Here is a 23,224-nt window from a genome sequence, read left to right on the forward strand (position 1 = left end):
CACAGACAGCTTGGTAGTTAGAAAGGCAGCAGAGCTGAAAAGCTCGATCTGGGTGATTGAGAGGCAGCAGGGGCACTGACTCTGCTTCTCTCAAAACTGCTTTTAGCTGAGGTGGGTCAGAGCAGCTGGTCTCGCTCTTCCCTTCTGCTCTAGCAACACTGGCCACTCTTGCAGAGGAAGGCAAGAAGGAAAGTGAGCCTTGTAATGAAAACAGATACCACTAGATGGGGCTTTTACAGGTAGCCTGTCCCTTGCTCCTCTCCTCCAGAGCCTCCTGCACACCAGGAAACCGGTGCAGGGAGGGGGAGGTGCTGATCGCTGGGGCTGTGGGTGGGAGGTGTGGGGAAGGGGTGATTAGTGGAGGAGGGAGGAATGGGGCTGCTGATTTATTACTGTGGCTCTTTAGCAATGTACCCTGGTAAATTCTGGCTCCTGCTCAGGTTGTCACCCTGATCTATTTCCAGGTGTAAGCAGCTAGTTCTGAGAGATGCTGAGTGTCTGCTCCTAGCACTTTTCTGTAGCTCTCTAACCAAAATACTTTCCTTTGCTGCAGCTTACAGATTAGTCCCAAGTAAGGACAAGTAATCAAGAGAACCAGCTTAGGTATAGGTGCTGGGGATCCTGCTACACTCCTGGTTTGTAGTAATAACCCAAATACATGATTTCTGCTTTCAGCACTCCCACAATAAAAGTTGTTCCAGCACCCCTGGGCTGAGGCCAGCTAGGGAGGTGAGGGGGGCAGCCCTAAAGACAATGACCTACAAGATGTCTCTGCTGCAGCTAAGAAGCGTGATTCACGGCACAGGTAGACTAACTTGTTAAAATGGCAGCATAGACATTGCAGCTTGGGCAGCGGTTCAGGCTAGCCACCTAAGCTTGGACCAGCAGTCAGGTGGCTTTAGAATCCGACAGCTAGCCTCAGCTGCAGCCCACGCAATAACAGCCACATTGCTATTTTTTGCATGCTAGCTCGAGCTGAGCTAGTGCGAGTTTGTCTACCTGTACTGGGCATCACATCTCCCAGCCAGTTGGCTAGTCATGGGTATGCTCACAAGTCAAGGAGGGAGCAAGCCTGCCATTACTATAGGCCCAGCTATATGGGGGGGAAAGTGCTGCCCCAAGAGGCAAAGCACGAAGCAGAAAATAGCAGGTCTGCACAGACAATGAGAAAAACAAAACAGGAAGGTACGCGCAGGAAAAGCTTTAGTTTATCTTTGTGGATGACAAAGGTCCAGCTCCTAGGCGGAGGTACACAAGTGGCTCCCCGCAGGCACTGCCCAAACCGACTGATGGGAGTGCAGAGCCAGTACTCAGGATGGGGGGCTGCACGTGGAGCCCCATGGCCCCACCCTGCCTAGGAGCTGGACCTCCTACAGGCTGCTTCCAGGATGCAGTGTGGTGTCAGAATAGGACTAGCCTGCCTTAGCTGGGCAGCACTGCCAACGGGACTTTAATGTCCTGGTTGGCAGTGCTGACTGGGGCCGCTGCCACCTAGTGCCTCACATTCTGTGACCCAATACTGCGTCATGACCCGCAGTTTGAAAACCACTGGCTTAGATGATGAGTTGGGAGGGAGGAACTGGGCCTGGCTGGACAAAGACTGGGGCAAGGAGCTGGGGAGGGTTGGAAGAGAACTAGGAATCGCTGGGCAAGGAAACTAGGAGCAGGTGTAGACTGGGTGTGAGGGAGGGACTGGAACTTGATGTCTGGAGTAGGAGATGAGAACTTGACACCTGAGGAATAAAGACCAGGAATTTCAAAGTGAGGAGACTGAAACTGGAATAAGCCTAGGGTAGAGAAGTGATAGGACTGAGACAAGGAGAGGTTGGAGGGGAATAGGCAAAAGGGGTCAAGGTTGTGGGGGGAAATGGGCAGAAGAGTCTGAGCCCACTAGAGCATGCTCCTCTCCATAGTCTAGAACAGAACCTAAGATTCTTGAGTCTCACCATCCCTCTGCTGTCAGCAAATATCAGTAAAACTTGTAGTGTTCCATCCCCCTCTAATGCTGCTCCATATAGAGGATGACAACCTATTACTGAAAAAAGAAAAGGAGTAGTTGTGGCACCTTAGACTGATGAATTTATTTGATCATAAGCTTTCAAATGCATCCGATTAAGTGAGCTGTAGCTCACAAAAGCTTATGCTCAAATTGGTTAGTCTCTAAAGTGCCACAAGTACTCCTTATTCTTTTTGCGAATACAGACTAACACTGCAGCTACTCTGAAACCTATTACTGCTATCAGTTACTCTGTTAGCCCAAGTGGCAGAGGTCTGTGTGGTGAATCTAAAGATTCTGACCCTGCTGCTGACCATGAGAGTGTGAATATGATGCCATATAATGCAATTTGTTTTTTTTAGTTTGCACTTTTAAGGACATAGGAAATTATACACATTCTATGCTAAAAGAATATTACTAAGGTTGCAAAGTCAAGCACTCAAAAGTAGGAAATGCCAGAATTAATGCTCTCTGTGCATCCTTAATTCAGCCCCACTTGTGTGTATGGATTATGATAGTTTAATTAAATGATCACATACTCCCCCCCGCCTCTCTCCATAGGACTCCTGCCCCAGGCTTCTCATCCTGGTCTCCTTGATTGTACTAATCTCACCCCTCCAGCTCCCTGTCCAAGTCCTACTCCACACATTTCCAGTCCCAATCTACTTGACCAGCCAGTTCCAGTTCTCCCTGACCTTAGTTCCTATCTGTCTCTGGCCCCACCACTGACATCCCATCTTCCCCCGACCTCCCATCACATACCCCCTCTAACCATATTCCTTGTCCACACACATAACTAGTCCCAATGTCTCTTCCTGGGCTGCTTCTCCAAACTCCAGTGTCCTTGTTAGGTTCTATAGGGGCTAGAAGCTGGGGTCTGCAGGATTGCTAACACCTCCATGCCACAACCTGGCAGCCATGATAGGGCAGTATGCATCATCACTTAGACCCTATGGAGATGAACACCTTGGAAGGCTTCCCTTGTGGCCCCTGATGGGTCCAGGTGCCTTATTTTAGCTCAGGAGGAATTCCAGTAAGTATATGTGCAATGATGTGGACTCCCCTGCCAGCCTCTCAGATAGAGCTTGGGTCAGGAGTCCAAGAGCAAACTCCTGGCTCCTGACCCTTGGCTCCAACCTTTGATGTGGTTCCCACCCTCTGACAGCTATTGCTCAGACCAGTGGGCATGACAATTGTCCCCACAGCTCTTAGTTCCAGTCCACTTGTCCAGCCAGTCCCAGTTCTCCCTCTGCACTCCAGCTCTTTGTCAGACCTGTCTCCATTCCCCCCACATCTCCAATTCAAAAGTTTCAACATTTTTATTTTCCAAAAAATTCAGCCTGAGGCAATTGGACACCCAGCATGGAAAATTTCAGCCTGACTTGTTTGGCAAAATTGTAAACAACTGAAAAGTCTTAAAATGGGGATGTCAGACAGCCTTAATGTGTTACAAGCCCCCCTATGATTGTACTAAGTATAGCTGACATGCTGCCATCACTTCCCTAAGAATGCTGCAGGATTGCCTATTTCTGAAGCATAATGACTTTTGGAGACCCTCCAAACAGCATGTCACAGTGGGTTCCCTTCCTATATGCACACTCATGCATATTTAAACTCGTATGTGCCTATGAATTCATATATACACACACAGCATTTATTTATATACCTGTATGCACACAGCCATGCAATCTCTTGCATACTTGCACCATTTAAGTCTGAGGTTTTAAATTTTATAAGATAAAAATTTTAATAGACATGGGAATCAATATGTACTCATTCTATCTATTCAGTTTAAGATAGATTTGGAAAGCGACCAATATCTTTTCTAACAAGTTCTCACATATAAAAGGATAGGAATCCTGCACTACCCTCCCTGAATTGTCAAGTTTTCAGCCAACTCATTAGAGACTCCTAATCCTAGAAAAGGATAAATATTTATAACTTAGGAGGTATTTAAAAATAACACCAAATGACACACAGTAGGATTTTTAGTTATTAAAATAACCAGACCAAAAAGGTTTGGCTTTTATCTTTATTGAATTATTCTTTTAAAGGTAAAGATAAGACAAGTCACTATCATGATCACTGTATAAGGTTAGAGTGCCCCATACCTCTTGCATTTTAGGTCTGCTGGATCAAACTGAACGTTCATGATTCCATAATCTCTTTCATCACCTCCAACAGGGATCAGGAGAGGTTTGGTATCCTCTTCCATATTTGAAGAATGCATTTCTTCTAGATCCTGTAAATTATTCTGACCTAAACAAGTGAAACAAGAGTATTATAATTAGTAATTAAGGTCCTGGTCCTGTTACAACTTTGGCATGGGCAGAAGCCTGCATGCATATAGAGGCCAGGTGGTACAAGGCAGCCAGAAAGCCAACTTAACAAGCTACCTGGAAATTCCCCTTTCATAAAAGGAACTTGGTTGGTGGTGGATAGCAGGCATAGTGTCTCTACAGCATGCTACTGCTTCCAGTGTAGGGATGCAGCCAGAAGATCAATATTCTCCAGCTGCTGGAACAGCCATGCATAAATTAAAGCACCCTTGTGGAGGACTAGACTGGTCCCTCCCTAGCTGGCCTCAGAATCCAGGAGCCACAGCCACCATTCCTCATCTTTCCCAGGTGAAAATCAGACCCACAGCATTCAAATTAATGTTAAATAGGGTGACTTCCTTCTAAGCTTCTGTCCTGTTCAAACTTTTATAACATGGGACTAACTTCTGTTCTCAAGCTTACACTGGTGTAACGGAAGTAAATTCACTGATTTCAATGAAATTACTTCCAGTCTGCAGCCATGTAATTGAGAACAGAGTTTATCCCATTTGGTGGATTAAATGCTTTGTTTCATTCCACTATTGCAAACTTCCCAGAAAATACATCCTAAAAGTCTTTCCAAAGACAACAGTGCACAAAGATTTCTTGTATATTTCCCAAAATAAAGATCAGAAATCCTGGTGGAGCACAGCCCTCTATTTAGGGCCTTCCAGCCAAGAATCTCAAAGCATGTTGCAAATCCATTTTGTTTTTTTAGTTCCCATGAACAGGCAAAGCACTTACGAAAAAACATTACTCCCATTCTCTGAGTGTCCAGTATCTGTCTCCTCCCCAGCCTTCAATCTAATCTAAGACCACATCTAAACTAGAGACCTTACAGCATGTAAGATCTCCAATGTAGTAGCTCTGTGCTAACAGGAGAGAGCTCTTCCATCAGCATAATTAAACCATCCCCAACAAGTGGCAGTAGCTATGTTGGCAGGAGAGCATCTGCTGCTGACATAGTGCTGTCCACACTGGCACTTCTTTCAATGTAATTTGTCAGTCAGAGGTGTTTTTTTTCACACCGCTGAGCAACTTAAGTTTTACTGACAAGTGCTAGTGTAGATAACCCAAGTTTAACTGTCAAGAAGCTAGCAATTTATAGAGCACGCTACATTGTGAATGTCTCACTTCAGGAAGGGTACATGGCAAAAGTGTATGATGTGTGAACTTGTGGTTGGAGATGGATGTTGCAGATAAAAAACCTGTTGGGTTGTCTGAGGATACAGTAAAATCTCTAAATTGTTGTGCTTGTGTGAGAATTATACGCTACAGAAATACCTGGGAAAGTTTACAATCTAAAGTATCCTAGGACTGCCTTTCAAAATGGAGGGGTAATCTTAAATATTTGAAGTTAATTTCCTCAATGCCATGGATAAGCTACAAAAGCATTAACCAGTTCAACTGTGCTACAAAGGTATTACCCTACATCTACAGTAAGAAAGTTTGGGCTTTGGTAGTATGTGTTGGCTAAGAAAACCTAAACTTGACCACTTTTCCTAGCCAAGCCAAAGTCTCAGACCACATAGTTTCCCAGGCTGAGATTAGGTATGGTGAACAGAAGTGGGGATTGAACTCCACATCCCCCCAACCCATAATTCAAGGGCCTGACTTGTGACTTTTGTCAACATTATATTTGTAATGGAAAAATCATACAGAAAACACAACCCTTTTAGGCCATCTTGAGGCATCCTAAACCAGCAGAAAAGGCACAAGGCATTTTCCCCCAGCTTTGGATCAACACTGCTTTCAGGTTAATAGCTAACCAAGGTGAAATGGGTTGTCTGCAATTTCTCTAGCTAACAACTGTTAGTTTTCTGTAGGTCACATCTGGACTGGGCTAAGAACAAAGACTAGAAACAGTATGTATCAACACTTGATAACTAAATGAAGGTGATATGAAGTGCCCACAGAAGGTGTGCAGTTGTCCCCTGCCCCCCAACAAATCCGGCCTAAGGCTGGGAAACTGGTAAAGCAAAATTTTCAAGAAAATCTTTCAGTACAAGCATAAAATCTATTCCCTCTTGCCATAATAAGTTGATACATTTACCATCCATCAGAGCAAATCATGGATGAATGACCAGAACCTTGAAAGCTGCTGAACACAGCTAAGCCACCTTTACATCCAATAAAGAAACTTATTTTAATAGCACTCACAAGCATGCTAGGCACCTGCCAGTACAAAAACCTGTTTCCCTACCCCAGTGAGCTTACAGACAAGGTGCTATGACTGCAACCAAGCAGTAACAAAGAGGAGGAAAGACTGGGGAATATCAGTGAATTTACACACAGCTAGCTTTTATTGGAAAAATAAATCAAATAAATGAGTAGAAGCTCTAACTGGCAAGCTTCATGTAGGCATTCCACACATACCTGGTCTTCAGGAGACAGTATGGCTTGAATGCATTTATGGGACAAGTGGACAAACAGCAGCAAAACTACTGTAATTGGTAAGGTGGATGGGAATGATATGCTAAAAGACAGAACCAGGAAGAGGTGGAGTTATCCAGGACATTGAAGGGTAAGTTTATCCTAACACTTAAAAGCAAATTTTCTATAAATAACACCTATGTCCATTTTCTGTCCTCTACTATTTTGTCTCTCACCCTCAACCATTTCTCTCTATTCTCATTTCCCACAGCCTCATATTTACAATCTCTCCTCTCATTTTCTGAATATTTGGTGACCCTCAAACTGCCCCCCCTCACCCAGGTCCTTGGTCATCTTCCTCTGGATTTCCCCAGTCCTCTGCTGCCAGTAGTACACTCTGGGTTCCTGGTTATCCCTCTGTACCTTCCTTGCCAAGGTCCTTGATCGTTTCCCCATCAAGATCTACTGCTCCCCCTAAGTCCTTGCTTGTCACCCCCCTCCAATGCCATCCCCACCTCTGCTGGGTTCTTTGTAATCACTATATAATAGATGAGCTGGTAGCACCATCTATTAAGGTTGCCCAACTACTCCTATTATATGATCCTATTTTCAGTTGCTTATAACATCCAGACTTTAATTATTCAGACTGAAATTTCCCATGTGGAGTGTCTGCCTTCTCAGACTGAAGGCTTTTGACTGAAATTCACAAACAGTTCAGCTGTTTTCAAAAATGAAGCTAAGGGAAAATGTTTTCCTTTTTACACAAGCTCTACACCCCCATGCTTTGGAGCAGGGATGTGAAATTTGGCAGGGCAGGGGAGGGAAGGAGAATGGTCTGTTTCAGGGATGTAACTCTTGCCATCACTGTGAAAATTAACACAAGTTTGGCCAAGTTACAAGCCTTAGTGGGGGGAAAAAATCTCATGAGCAGAGACTTGTTAAAGCTTCACAACTAAATTCTCTGAAGGGTCTGCCTGTAGTGGGCATGGTCCAGGCTGAGCAGGAGAACTTCCTCTGTAACTGCAGCTCCATGCTGCTATGGGCCATGTTGAGGCCAGGCTCTGGCACTGAGAGCAGGGCGTTCAGGTCTTCTGTGCTTTTGCAGGGCACAGGCAGTCTGGAGGAGGGTGCCTGATTCAAATGCAGTGAGGTTAAGAGTTGGACTAAAGGCGTGGAGGCAGGGAGAATACACTGGGACAAGGAGCCTGCAGGGAGCCACAGTGAGATTCAACAAGAAGACCAAGGAGGGAGCCTGGGACTAGGAGCCATTGAACATGGGGACTGTGGGCAGATGGGGTTGGCTGGGGGGAAGGGAGAGACTTAAGTGCTTGATTTTGTACCTTAATCTCTTAACATAGGTTTTTGTGTGTCCACAATCTGAACACCTAACAATTATAATCACTGTATCTACTCCCCCAGCCCCTGGTATCTTGAGTTCTTCTCCCCAGGTCCTCTATTTGCCCACCATCCACATTCTGCCCTTCTTTCTAGGTCTTCTATTCTCTATCCTCTCATCCCCAGGGATTTGTTTTCTGTCATCCCTTTTCTCTCTTCTGGCATGTCACTGCAGCCACTGGTAGGAACTAGGAGAAGAAAGAGGAAAGGGGCTAGGAGAGGAAGGCTGCAATAAACATTCTCCTGAGCCTACAATGCTACTTGGAGGGCTGAGGGAAGAAGCACTGCACCTGGGTTCAGTTCATTGCTTTCTGTCTTCCCTGCAGCAGGCAGTGTTGAAGTGACTGGCCACATCTCCCTCTCCCATGGGTTGAACTTTCCCCCTCATATGAAGTTAATATTTGAGTTTGGATGGAAATGTTAGTCTCCCCTGAGGGTAACTTCAGTACTATAGTTAAGGGATGTCCCTTTACTTGATACTTAAAGTTGGGATTCTGAAAAGTACTCACACCTGCCTAACTTCTTCCAATGAAGTCTACTCCCACTGAAGTCAGACTTTTACAATAAAGTTAGGCCAACACTGAGTGCTGTTGGAAAAATCCCACCCTGAAATCCTCTGGTCCATATCCAATAAGGAGCTAAATGTAAATATATACATCTAGGAACAAAGAATATAGGCCCTGCTTACAGGACAGGGGACTCTATCCTGGGAAGCAGTGACTCTGAAAAAGATTTGCACGTTGTGGTAGATAGTCATTCAGCTGAACATGATTTTTCAGTGTGATGCTGTGGCTAAATAAGCTAATACTGTCCTGGGATGCATGAAAAGGGGAATCAAGTAGGAGGAGAGGTTATTTTACCTCTGTGTTTGGCACTTGTGAAACTGCTGCTGAAATACAGTGTCTAGTTCTGGTGTTCAGTTCAAAAAGGATCTTGATAAATAAGTTTCAGAGAAGAGCTCGGAGAATGATTAAAGGATTAGAAAACATGATACTCAAGCAGCTCAATCTATTTAGCTTAACAAAGAGAGGATTAAGGGGTAACTTGGTGACAATCTGCAAGTATCTACCTGGGGAACAAATATTTAATAATGGACTCTTCAATTTAGCGGAGAAAGGTACAACACAATCCAACAGCTGGAAGTTTTAGAAAAATTCAAACTGAAAATAAGGCATCAATTTTTGACAGCAAGGGTAATTAACCATTTGAACAATTTACTAAGGGTTGTGGTGAATTCTCAGTCACTTATTGGATATCTTTCTTAAAGATCTGCTCTGGGAATTATTTTGGGGAAATTCTATGGCCTGTGCTATATAAGAATTGAGATTAATCAAAATGGTCCTTTCAAGCCTTATAATATATGAATAAGAAGCACTTGACCAAGTAAAAGGTCTCCAGTGAGATTCATGTAAAGAATCCTACATTGTAATGCAAATGTATAACTCTCTACCATGAATATAACACAGGTGAAGTTGCTTGTCCTATATTAATCATACAGTTGTGCTTTATTTCCTTGAGGTGTAGGAAGTCAAGCTTTTTCACCCACACAACATGGGTGGAGAGGATGGGCCGATGTCTTCAAACAGATTTAAATACGTTCCAGCTAAACTGGCTTCTAACAGCATGGACAGGGCCTGACTGCTAGAAATACCCAAATCATGCTAGAATAGTGATCATATATTGGTGTCCTTTTTTTTTAAAGCAGCTAGGTTTTTTTTTAAAACCTAAACCCTTGAATTCTGTATACAAACACAGTTCTAACATGGTTTGGCCTTCTCCACAGTGAATGGCAGAACCATGAGATTTGTCTGTCTATATTATGAGTTTAGCCATATCAGCCATGGGACACAGTTAGAGGTCTGTGTACTAATTTATTTTGTTTGTAGCAGGGCTGGGATAACCATTTTAAAGAACTGTTTCTAGGGTTACAGGTTTCTAGAGTTACAGCCTTCCTCTAGACCGTGTAATATTGTTCCCTAAGATGTTATCCACAGCAGACACAACTGTTAGAACATAGACATCCAATCTGTCACACAACCACACATTGGAAAATTAGACTTAAAGGCCCTGTCTTCCTTGGAGAACTCTAACAACAAAATTACATTAACACTGGGTTACTCCTGAGGGAATTCTGCACTACTGCACAACTTTGCAAAAATTACTGTTGGGCCTGCAGAATTTCCTCCCCCCTGCCTGCCCCAGAAATGGTCTGCAGAACTGTTGCCCACCACTAGGGGCCACTGGACCCAGCAGAGCCCAGCTTGCAAATAGAAAACAAGGTGTGTGTGGGGGGGAACTGGAGGGTTCCCAGCAGCTGCAGTTCCCAGCATGCCCTGAAGGAAGGAGGCAGCATGCAGGAAACTCTGTGCAAGCCCAGGACCCAGCATTAGGCTTTTTCCCTTTGGATCCCTGGGCTCTAGGAGAGTAGGGTCTGTGAAAGTCTGGGCTGGGGGGGCACAGCTGTCCTCTGGAGGGGAGCATGTGAGTGTGTCTGGGCTGGGGAGGAAGGGAAGGAGATGTAAGCGTCTGGGTGACTGGGCAACAAAATGGCAGATGCATTTATCAACATGAAATTTCAAAGAAATGCACACTGCAAAACAATCCCAACTATACATATAAAATGATGGGGTCTAAATTAGATCAAGAAAGACCTTGAAGACATGGTGGATAGTTCTCTGAAAACATCCACTCAATGTGCAGCAGCAGTCAAAAAAAGCAATTTAGGAATCCTTAACAAAAAGGATAGAAAATAAGACAGAAAATATCATTGCCTCTATAAAAATCCATGGTAGGCCCACATCTTTAATACTGCATGCAGATGTGGTCACCCCATCTCAAAAACAATATTGGAAATGGAAAAGATTCAGAAAAGGGCAACGAAAAATTAGTAGGGGTACAGAACAGCTGCTGTATGAGGAGAGATATGACTGGGACTTTTCAGTTTGGAAAAGAGATGACTAAAGGGGGATATGGGGAAGGGTAACCACCTTTCTGTATACAGTACTATAAAATCCCCCCCAGCCAGAGGCAAAACTTTCACCTGTAAAGGGTTAAAAAGCTAAGATAACCTTGCTGGCACTGACCCAAATGACCAATGAGGGGACAAGATACTTTCAAATCTGGAGTGGGGACGGACAAAGGGTTCTGTCTGTGTGATGCTTTTGCAGGGAACAGATCAGAAATGCAGACTTACAACTCCTGTAAGGCTGCATTTCTGATCTGTAAGTAATCTAGCTAGAAATGCGTGTTTTCCTTTTGTTTAATGGCTGGTAAAATAAGCTGTGCTGGAGGGAATGTATATTCCTGTTTGTGTCTTTTTGTAACTTAAGGTTTTGCCTAGAGGGAATCTCTGTTTTGAATCTGATTACCCTGTAAGGTATTTACCATCCTGATTTTACAGAGGTGATTCTTTTACTTTCATTAAAATTCTTCTTTATTGTTCTTAAGATCTAAGGGTTTGGGTCTGTGTTCACCTGTACCAATTGCTGAGGATTCTTATCGAGGCTTCCCCAGGATAGGGGGTGTAGGGCTTGGGGTGGGGGGGAAGGGGATATTTTGGGGGAAGACATCTCCAAGTGGTCTCTTTCCCTGTTCTTTGTTTAAAATGCTTGATGGTGGCAGCATACTGTTCAAGCACAAGGCAAAGTTTGTACCTTGGGGAAGTTTTTAACCTAAGCTGGTAAGAATAAGCTTAGGGATCTTTCATGCAGGTCCCCACATCTGTACCCAAGAGTTCAGAGTGGGGAAGAAACCTTGACAGAGGTCTATAAAATCATGACTGGTGTAGAGAAAGTAAATAAGGAAATGCTACTTACTACTCATAACACAAGAACTAGTGGTCACCAAATGAAATTAATAGGCATCAGGTTTGAAACAAACAAAAGGAAGTATTCCTTCACAAAACACAGTCAACTTTTGGAACTGTGTCAGAGGATGTTGTGGAGGCCAAGACTATAACAGGGTTCAAAAAAGAACCAGATTAATTCATGGAGGATAGGTCCATCAATGGCCATTAGCCAGGATGGTCAGGGATGGTGTCTCCAGCCTGTTTGCCAGAAGTTGGGAATGAGCCACAAGGAATGGATCACTTGATGATCTGTTCTGCCCATTTCTTCTGGGGCACCGAGCATTGGCCACTGTCAGAAGACCAGATACTGGGCTAGATGGACCTTCAATCTGACCCAGTATGCCCGTTCTTATGGATGGGGGTGGAGGGGGTTTAGTGTCTGGGCTGGAGGGGGGTAGGGGAAGAAGTAGGAACTGGACTGTTGTAAGGATTTCTTTAACTTTCTATTCCTGGGGGAATTTTTGTGTTACCAACATACATGCTGACAGCTATTTTGAAATAAAACACCGAAGTAATTGAAACTGGTGTGATTATGTAGTGTTTTGACAAATAAAATTTGCAGAATTTTAAATTTTTTTCAGAGTAGCAGCTGTGTCATAAATATAAAGGGAAGGGTAAACACCTTTAAAATCCTTCCTGGCCAGAGGAAAAACCCTTTCACCTGTAAAGGGTTAAGAAGCTAGGATAACCTTGCTGGCACCTGACCACAATGACCAACAAGGGGACAAGATACTTTCAAAGCTGGGGGGGGACAAAGTCTGGGTCTGTCTGGGTGATGCTTTTGCTGGGGACAGAACAGGAATGGAGTCTTAGAACTTAGTAAGTAAGCTAGCTAGATATGCATTAGAATATGATTTCTTTAAATGGCTGAGGAAATAAGCTGTGCTGAAAGGAATGGATATTCCTGTCTGTCTTTTTGTAACTTAAGGTTTTGCCTAGACGGATTCTCTGTTTTGAATCTAATTACCCTGTAAGGTATTTACCATCCTGATTTTACAGAGGTGATTCTTTTTACTCCTATTCAAATTCTTCTTTTCAGAAACTGAATGCTTTTTCATTGTTCTTAAGACCCAAGGGTTTGGGTCTGTGATCACCTATGCGAATAGTGAGGATTTTTACCAAACCTTCCCCAGGAAGTGGGGTGCAAGGGTTGGGAGGATTTTTGGGGGGAAAGACATTTCCAGACAACTCTTTCCCAGAAACCCAGTTAAACGTTTGGTGGCAGCAAAAGTCCAAGGGCAAAGGGTAAAATAGTTTGTACCTTGGAGAAGTTTTAACCTAAGCTGGGAAAAGTAAGCTTAGGAGGTTTTCATGCAGGTCCCCACATCTGTACCCTAGAGTTCAGAGTGGGGAAGGAAACTTGATAGTCAGTATCCACAAAAAGAACAGGAGTCCTTGTGGCATAAGGTGCCACAAGGACTCCTGTTATTTTTTTTAAAAAAAATTTGGCACAGAATTCCCCCAGGAAGTAACTGGTGAAACTTAGTGTTGAAAAATGGAGCCAGAGAGGTGTATTCATCAGTTCCCACTATTACAAAAGTTCTTGCAACTGTGTTTGTTAGCAACAGTTTTGTAACACTCCCTAATGTAAAAAGGCTCAACTATGGTTTCTCCAGCCATTATGAACAAAGCTAAAATATCAGAACTACATTTTAAAAACCTATTTAAGGCATAAAGAAAAGGAGTACTTGTGGCACCTTAGAGACTAACCAATTTATTTGAGCATGAGATTTCGTGAGCTACAGCTAAAGCTCATGCTCAAATAAATTGGTTAGTCTCTAAGGTGCCACAAGTACTCCTTTTCTTTTTGCGAATACAGACTAACACGGCTGTTACTCTGAAACCTGTATTTAAGGCATGTCTTTTTAACACAGTGCAAGCGTGTCTTGATACTTTGGCCCTAGAATGTTTGGTTGGATTTTAACAGTTTAGCTAGGAAACCAGTTTAAGCACACTAAACTCAGTTCTTTAACCAGTATTTTCATTTGGCTGCAAACCAATCATAGACTGCCTAGCCTACATAAATAAAACTTATTTAAACATTTTATAATGAAAGAAACTGTAGTTTTTAAATGTTAATGACCATATTTGAAATTAGCACAATCTACTCAAAGGAAACTGAACTAACAACAAAATGACGAATCTTTCCTACTCTTAACTAAACCACTTCATGCCATCTCACTGACCACAAAACAGAAGCGGACTATCTTGCTAAAATATACTGGATTGGTGAAAGACAATACTAAATAAAGACAGTGCAGACTCCAAGTAAGTGCATCTGGAACAAATCAATAGACACGGCAGTTGTCAACCAATATATCTTAACCTAAAAGAAAATTTGAATGTGGAAATGACTTAATATTTACAAAAAACAATTCAAGCTTTTGCAGATATTACTGGATAGTATCTTCAAATATTTTTGCAAATTACATTCAATTAAACAGTTATCTTGTCCAGGGACTAACTCAAAGTTGTACCAACTCCTTCATTAGGATGAAGGGGAATACTAGAACAGGGACCACCTGGATTCTAAGGTTGAATTAAACTCATCAATATGTGTTCTGTTTTAGGGTCTGAGGTGACACAGAGCCATACACTATCTGCAACCTGGAGGCTCCAGAACAGCCCACTTCCTTTAAACTTTCCAATCCAGTTCTTACATTAGTAGAGGATGTTATCAATCACTTTAAGCTGGCTGTACCAGTTACATTTAGAATTAGTTTTATTATATGATAAAGAGGACAATTATATTCATTTTCTTTACAACAGCACATATGATCTCTACAATGCTGTCACAAAAAAGGGCTGTGTTGAAAATGGGGCAGTTCCATAACAATGTATCAGAGGGTATAAATCAGTCAGGTCAAAGCAGTGCAACACTTTATAACCATCCCAATACATGCTGTACCGATCATCAGTGCAGACAGATCTATAATTGGTCAGTTATAAACCATACAACCTATAACTCTCTACAACTTTGTGGCGATATCCTAGTTCATTCCCGTTTAAAAAGGCTTCAGGAGGAGTACTGCTTTTTATAAGTACTTAGTTTCCAAGCTTTATGCCCTAGCTGTCATTTCCCTTTGATACAAGATATAATCTCTCACCTAACTTGCCAGATAGTCACTCTGAATAGTAAAGGTGGCCGTCACTTGAATCGCAGCAGGCAAGAAAGAGAAATAGAGAGCTAGGCTGAAAGCGTGGCCCCACTGAGCTCAATGGCAAAACTCCCATTAACACCAGGGGCTGGGGCCAGCATTAACAAGATGTTCGTCTCTACGGCGCTCTTCTCACCCCCAAGGCGGGAGCCCCAGATCCAGGGCTGCCTGAGCTCCCCGTGAGCGGCAGCGCCCGGCCCAGCACAGAGCGGTACCTTCAGCAGCCGGGACCTAGCCGCCTCCGCCGCAGCTCCTTCGCGCCCGGCCGGACTCTTCAACCCCATGCTTCGCCGGCACAAACAGGAAGGGCGGGGCGGCTGCCGGGGAGCGGGACTGGAGCCTATAGGGCGCATGGGCTCGGAAGTTTTCCGAAGCAGGGGAGTCTCAGGCGAGCGAAGGGGACGTTTGCCTGCTGCGGACTACAACTCCCAGAGAGCCTTGCGTCAGGCTCTTCGGGGGAGGGCAAATCGCAGCCTAGAGCGGCTGCCTGTATCTCCCAGAGTGACTTGCGCAATAAACCCTCTTCTCCCCCATCCGCGCTGAGACCTCTTACCAATCCCAGCGGCCCCGGGCTGCGTCCAGGCGCGCACGTGCGGTGTGTCCACCGTAACGCCTCTTTGCTGTTGCCTCCCGCAGACGACGGAGAAGGGTGTTTTATTTCGATCGGGTTAGCTCAAGCCACTGTTTAATTTGAGGGACCCTACGCTGGACCCCCCTCCATGCTTAGGGCCAGTGTTGACGCAGTTTGACACCCGTAGCTCGATTGTAGAAAGGTTGAGGTTTAGCCGTGCTAAAGTCAAGCTGAAGGCATTAAACTCTCCACCCTGGTGTTTTCAACAAGTTAAATTAGCGGAAATGAGCTAACTTTATTGGGGAAAAAAGCAGCTTTTCTCAGTGCTTAATGGTCTGGGGGAAAAAAGGGGGGGGGAAGATCTGTCTCATTCTGTTAGCAGTCCTTTTGAAACAATATATAAAGTGTGCTGCTCCACAGCCCAGCTTGATTTTTAAGGGGCCCTTGTTCTCCTTCCCCCCCCCCACACTTTATGCCCTGTCTTCTTTTTTTTTTTTAAATCTACAGGTAAAGTGTATTTAAGCCCAAGGTAGCTGGTAGAGCTGAAGGGGGTTGGCTCTAATGAAAAGGGTACCCTGGGCAAACATGTATTGTGGTGCCCCTGGCCAGGGTGCTAGAACAATGTTTATAATAGGGGTGCTAAGAGCCATTTAAACAAACCATAAACCTTGTATATAATGGAAACCACTTCAAGCCAGGGGTGTGTGGCAGCACCCCTGATTCCAGCAACTATGCTCTGGCCCCTACCGGCACCCCACTCCCCCCTCCATTGCCCTGACCCATACAGCTCTCCCCATCACCTCTAGGCCCTGCTGTTCCCTCCCCCCAGCTTAATTTGCAGTGGCTGGGTGGCCAGTGCTGAGTTTTGGGGGAATGTGCATGTGAGAGAGAGAGAGAATGAGTGTGTGTTGCAGGGAGTAGGTATGAGAGAGAGAATGTGTGTTGGGGAGAAGAGAGCATTGTTGGATCATATTAAAGAAGTTCTGTATTAAAATCACAAATCAGTTTGATTCCCCATAGTTCAAATTCCAGGGTATTACTAATTAAGAGGTCTCTTGGTTTTTGGTACTGTTTCTCTCCCTCTATGTGTGAAACTTGCAAGCTGCTAATTGTGTTAGTACATTCTAAGACAGTCTGTTCTCAAAGCAATTCACAGAGAGAGAGACTCAAAGCAATACTCTAACAACAGAAACAGCACCCAGAGACTCCCTGCCCTTTTGTTGTATTAACAATTGTGATTAAAATAGAGAGAGAGGATGTATGTGGATGGATGCTTGGTGTGGATAATAACTGAATGATCAGGGAGGTGCCAGCCTAAGAATCCAGTGTCCATCGGCTGAAGAAGGCGTCAAGTGGAAATAACCAGAGGACCCCCCGCGGAGGGCAGACTGGAATCCACCCAACAGCCTCAAGAATGGGAGAACCAAAGAACAAGATAACATCTTGGAGCCGTCAGGAATGTGCTATCTGCTGATTGATTCAGCAACAGCATGATGAAGCAATTCCCATAGACTGGCATAGGAAGAAATTCCTATAAAAATAGACTCTAAAAAGTGAGAACTTTGGGGTCTGATTCTGCAAACCAACTTCCAGGAGCATCAGATGAGCATCTGACAAGGCCCTGCTCCCTCCTCATGTCCAGGCCACCTGGCCAGTGGCTTGGCATGAGCAACTCTAAGGCTGGTAATTATGATAACAACCTTGCAGAACCTGTGTGTGTGTGTGTGTTTGTATGAATGAATGTGAGAATAAATATGAGATTGAATGGAATGTTATAGCTATAACTAACTGCTTACTATGATTCTTTCTGTATTCACAATAAATGTGGTATTTTGCCTTTTTCCCTTTAATAAGATCCTGCTGGTTTTTATTTTATTGGTATAACAGCGTGTGCCTGAGTGATCACTGATCATGTCAGCATGATCAGGGAGCCTGAACAGCAATGCCGGCCGCTTCCACCTCAGATCCAGAGACACCAGCACAAACACGCTCTCCCTGTCCCCGACCCCAGCTCAGCGGAAATTGGGTATACAGGTAAAGGGAGGGAGACACCCCCACGCGCACACACTGTGCAGCAGACGGGAACCTGGTTCCAGCTCCTGAGCAGCTTGACCAGGGATGGCTCCATGGGCAGGGGGAGGGGGACAGGAGCAGCAGCAGATACAGATGGCAGTAGAGCAGGGCAGCAGGGGCACCCTTGCTTCAGAGGAGTCACCTGACTGGTCCACCTGCCCCCCTGCAGCTCAGTCCATCTGCCCTCTTCAGCTGCTGCTGCACCTGCCTGGTTGCCTCTAAGCCCAATTGACTGTTGGTAGGTCAGGTGGGTGTGAGGTACCAACATGGGCAGCGCTCCCTTGAATATCACACCCTCGGTGGGGACCCAGCCTGGACACCTCTAAGATCAGCCCAGGAAGCCTAGGCTTGCTCCGTGCTAAAGTAAAACTTTCCTTGGGTACGCTAGAGTTCTAGAATATGTTAGCATGTACTAGTTAACACACAAAAGCCCAGTTTTTTATCCTAGGCATTGTTTTCACCACAACAAAAAAAGCTGTTAGATAACTCACGTTCAAACATTCCTTATTTCATAGTGAAGACAAGGCCCTAGCCAAGATATACCTCTAGAGGCCATTAATTATAGTATTAGCAAGAGGGTTGCCAATTTTGGTTGGACCTATTCCTGATATCACTTGACATAATCTTTCATTCAAAATTAAGCTGACAATCCTGGAGGGTTGGCAAACCTAATTAGTCAGTGTGTGGGGCAGTTGTTAAGTCCCATGGTCGGGTGGCAGCAGCAATAATAGTAAGAATAACACATGGTGGAAAACTCAGTAATTCCCCTTGTGACTGGCATTTTCATGCAGAGAAGAAAATCTTTGAGTGGATTAGTGGGGAAAGGGCCACTTTGAAAACATTAAAGAAAAGTTTCTTGTGACTTTAGAGACAGTGAGATGTGCTCAATCCATAGCTGTGGAAGTGAGGTTACTTTTAGCTATCCATAGAAGAGCATCCATGGCATAGTCAGTGGGTGCAAGATTCTCCACATTCACAAATGTGCCTCAACCATGAGGGAGTATCTGCAGGTTTTCATGATAGAGTAATATAAATGCCAAGGACTATTGCTAGCACTAGTTCAGATGCATTGTGGTTGGCAAACAGGTACAACATATTCTAGTGTATACTAGGCTGGAGGCTGAAAGCAGGGGATGTTAATAACTATGTCTGTGCAGGCTGGGTCTTTCTCATGAGGAGGTTTGATTTTTTTTTTAAACAATTTCAACAGATTATATCAATGTTTATTTTTAAGCATTTTAAAATTGTTATTGATTTACATTTTTACAGTTTTACAAAAGTCTGGGTTTGAAGCATTTTTTAATTTTTATTGATTTTAAATTTGCACAGCTATGGGAAATCATGGGTGGATCGGCCAATAATTACTTAATGACAATAGATGCTGAGATTTAAGAAGTTCAAGCTTTAACTGTTAAAACACAAATTGTCAACATCACATGTCAAAATATATTAAATAAATATCCTTAAATCAAACTGTAATTAAGGTTTGCAAGAAACATTTCCTTACTAAGTCTATCTGTAAATTTCTGTTATTTGCAATGGCAAAATTTTTTCATTGGTTTGTGTGTGTATGGTGGATTGATGTTTACTGACATTGACTACATTTGCAGATGACACAAAGCTGGAGGAGGATTGTGATCACTTTGGAGGATAGAGCTAAACTTCAGAGGGATCTAGATAAATTGGAGAACTGGGCTATAGACAACAAAATGTAATTCAACAAAGACAAATGTAAGGTGCTACACTTAGGGAAGAATAAATAAATGCACAAATACAGAATGGGGAATAACTGGTTTGGCACCAGCACTGCTGATAAGGATCGGGGAGTTGTGGTGGATCACAACCTCAGCATGAGTCAACAATGCGATTCTGTTGCTAAAAAAGCAAATGCAATTTAAGGTTGCATTAACAGAAGCATAGCATGCAAGTCACAGAAGGTAACAGTACAACACTAGTCAGTGTGTGTTAGGCCTCAGCTGGAGTATTGTGTCCAATTTTGGTCACCAATGTATAGAAAGGAAAGGATGTGGAGAAACTGGAAAGTATCCAGAGGTGAGCAACAAAGAAGATCAAAGGGATGGAATGTAAGCCCTATGAGCAAAGGCTGAAGGAACTGGGTATGTTTAGTTTGGAAAAGAGGAGATTAAGGGCGTATGATAGTGGTCTTCAAATACTTGAAAGGGTGTCATAAAAAAGATGGAGAAAAGTTATTCTCTCTTGCCACAGAGGGCAGGACAAGAGGCAATGGATTCAACCTACAGCATAGCAGATTTAGATTAGATTAAAACTCAGGAAAAACTTCCTAACTATAAGAACAGTAGGCCAGTGGAACAGACTGCTGTGGGGGGTTCCTTCACTAGAGGTTTTCAAAAGGAGGCTAGATAGCTATGTCTTGCATTGTTTAGACCAGTGGTTCCCAAACTTTAACCACCTGTGAACCCCTTTCACTAAAATGTCAAGTCTCACGAACCCCTGCCTAAAAATGAATATTTCCATGGATTTTCTCCTTTACCTGAGTATAAATTATAAAAGCAGTGATCTTGGAAATATAAAATTTATTTTATGACATGCTTATTACACACTATTTATTATTATTATTTATCATTACAGTATTTTTATTACATTATGAAAACAGCAACACTCTTCCAAGATCTCACTTTCATAGTTTGTATCACTTTGAATAAGCCAGTTATAAGACAAGGCTCCTATGTTTCATCAAGGAGTATCAGATGTGAAACAGCATGAAGGTATTTAAGAAGCCAACTCAAAGAGTTCCCCTACACAAGCACTCAGGCCTTGAGCAGTCCAGGCAAACAACGCACATTACAACAAAGCTTAAACCTATTCTTCATAATAATTTTAAAAGCAATACTAGCTGCCTATTTAATTTTAAAAACAGCAAAAAATATCCACCTCCCTTTCCATTTTGTGTAAGGAGTCTTGAACTTTAAATCTCCTCAGTGTGAGATATGCTTGCTTTGATCTGCTTAGAAAACCAGGGGCTCCGGGCTGCTGGCCCTGTGCTGCCCGGGATTCCTAGGGACAGCTCTGGCCGCCATTAGGAAATTTTTTTCCGAGAACCCCCTGTAACATTTTGCGAACCCCAGTTTGGGAACTACTGGTTTAGACACAACAAATCCTGCATCTTGGCAGGATTTAGACTAGATAACCCTTGCAGTCCCTTCTAACCCCATCATTCTACTGTTAAAAATCTAATCCATCAAAGTCCACTTATGAGAAGACCAATAAAGATCTCTATGTTACAAACTGATATGTCCACTGTGAACTGGAGACATACTACCAAAGTCTTCAGTCCTGCCTAATTATTGTTCCTCAAGGAGGTAGGCAGACCTGCTACCAAATCTCATTGTCTTGGATGAGTGTGTATAAATACTCCCTCATTATAAATTAACTTTAAAGTAGTGTCTAATTCTTCTTGAGGTTAAAAAAAAATTGTGTGTGTTCCAATGAGGTATTTACAAATCTTATCAAGGTTATAAGAGGAGCTGTTATCACCATCTATTATGAGTGTTGCCTTGTATTTCCCATGATAAGAACCTGTTTTCAGTTTCTTATAACTTTGCCAAACTTCAAGTGTTTGGGCTGAAGTTTTCCATGCCAGTTGTCTGTCTCAGGCGAACATTTTTTAATGTTTTAGCCAAAACAGTTCAGCCATTTCTGAAAATGAGTCTAGGGAATAACATGTTGTTTTGCCATATAAAAATTCTGGTAAACTTTTATTTGAGATACTCCAGCATTCCTATGCTTTGAAACAAAGACTCAAAATTTGGCCTGTGTGTCAGAGAGGCATCTTTTGCTGTTCTTTCAAAAATCCACCCAGATTTGAACAAGTTATAAACCTTTGAAAAAAGTCTCAGTTTCACATGCTCAGTAGAGACTTCTAGTTTAGCACCTAAAATACCCAGGGATTCCATCCAGGTCTACACTACACAATTTTGTTAGCATAGATATGTTGCTCAGGGGTGTGAAACAAATATTCCTCCCCTACTCCCAGTCTAGATGCAGATGTGCTGACAGAGTGCTTCTAGCAGCATAGATAATGGTTTTTTCTTTGGGGGGGGGGCATAGTAGCATTACCATACTGACAGAAAAACTCCTTCTGCTGGCATAAGATTCATCTCCACTGGGGAGGGGGTCCTGCTGGTAAAGCTATACCATTATTGGTAAAGGATCTGTAGTGTAGGCCTCTATGTGTGCTGATTTCAGAGTAGCAGCCGTGTTAGTCTGTATCCGCAAAAAGAAAAGGAGTACTTGTGGCACCTTACAGACTAACAGATTTATTTGAGCATAAGCTTTCGTGAGACTGCCGGTATTCCCATGGTGCCACCAGGAGGCATACCCAGAGAGCACTAAGGAGAGTAAGCACCACAAAAAGCATCACCCAAGATAGCCAGAGTGATGGTGCCCTGCAGCCCTCTGATTGACTACGTGCCCTATTTAACTTCAGGGGTTGGCCTAGGAAGCTGCCTGGGCAACCACACTGATTTTGGTCTGCTGCCATGTCGGACTTTACTTGATCTCCTGGTATCTAGTCTCTGACTCTGACCTCTGACTCCAGACTGACTCTGATTCTTGCATCCTGATTCCAACCTGGTACTATCTCTGGTCTCCAACCCTGGCCTGACTCTTGCTTACAGAACCTGGCTCTTGCAATTCCTCCAACTCGTGCCTGATGACTACTGTCCCGGTGGGCAGACTTCAACCCAGCTGTGACCACTAGGCCAGACCACCTATGTCTTGGCCCCTTACACTCTGCCCCTTCACACATTCTACATGTAACAGGGAGGGAAAGGAGTAGGTTGGACAAATAATAATAAACCTTTTATAGAGCTATAATTTTTGGGTCTCTCTCTGCAGACTGAAGAAGGCCTAGGCTACGCTACAAATATAATGGAATCAGGTCTCATTTACAACATGATTAACTTTTTTAGCATGGACAGGACTTAACCATCTTATTGTAATGAGGCTAGTGCCTTGGTTGTTTCAACGTTACATTAGAGCATTAAAAAGATTTTTCTTTGCAACAATAAGGGAAACTGAAACTCAAGGTACTGCCAGAAAAGTGTTAGCAAGAACTTCCAGGCTGATCCAGTTCACTTCAAACCTGGGCTGAATCTAGTGCCCCAAGGAAATTTAATCACTGACCCCATTTTTTTTCAGTGACTGTTACTACTTTAACTTTTGGTGGTACAAAAGAAAAAGAGAAGTTGGATTGAATAATCAATTCTTGCATACTCAGCAGTGTGGTTGGAAAAGAGATGTGGGATAGAGGCTGTAGGAGTTATTCTAGACTAGAGCCTGTGAAAGGATCAAGGGTGTTTGCAGATGCCAAAAAAAAAAAAAAAAGACTAACATGCAAAAAAACAAAACTGAGAACAAAGTTCACTTTTGATCACATATAAATTGTATCTCACTATCTAAATTATTATGAAATAAGGCAGTTTGAATTTGTATTCCAGTACATACAAAACT

General features: G+C 43.3%; 1 protein-coding gene across 3 annotated transcripts in view; it reads right to left on the reverse strand.

Annotated features, from left to right (window-relative positions):
* The window catches only part of SLC38A9 (solute carrier family 38 member 9), a 69,719-nt gene extending 54,215 nt beyond the window's left edge, over nt 1-15,504 (reverse strand). The window contains exons 1-2 of one of the 3 annotated variants that reach the window (XM_073343949.1): nt 15,224-15,504; nt 4,108-4,255 (exon numbers count right to left, since the gene is read on the reverse strand). In XM_073343949.1, the coding sequence (XP_073200050.1) occupies nt 4,108-4,255; nt 15,224-15,440 (365 nt within the window). In that variant the 5' untranslated portion in view covers nt 15,441-15,504. The other 2 variants (XM_073343950.1, XM_073343951.1) reach the window with 2 other exon arrangements.
* Nucleotides 15,505-23,224: the final 7,720 nt, after the last annotated feature.

This window comes from Lepidochelys kempii, chromosome 5 (assembly GCF_965140285.1).
Source record: "Lepidochelys kempii isolate rLepKem1 chromosome 5, rLepKem1.hap1, whole genome shotgun sequence".
Lineage (NCBI taxonomy): Eukaryota > Metazoa > Chordata > Testudines > Cheloniidae > Lepidochelys > Lepidochelys kempii.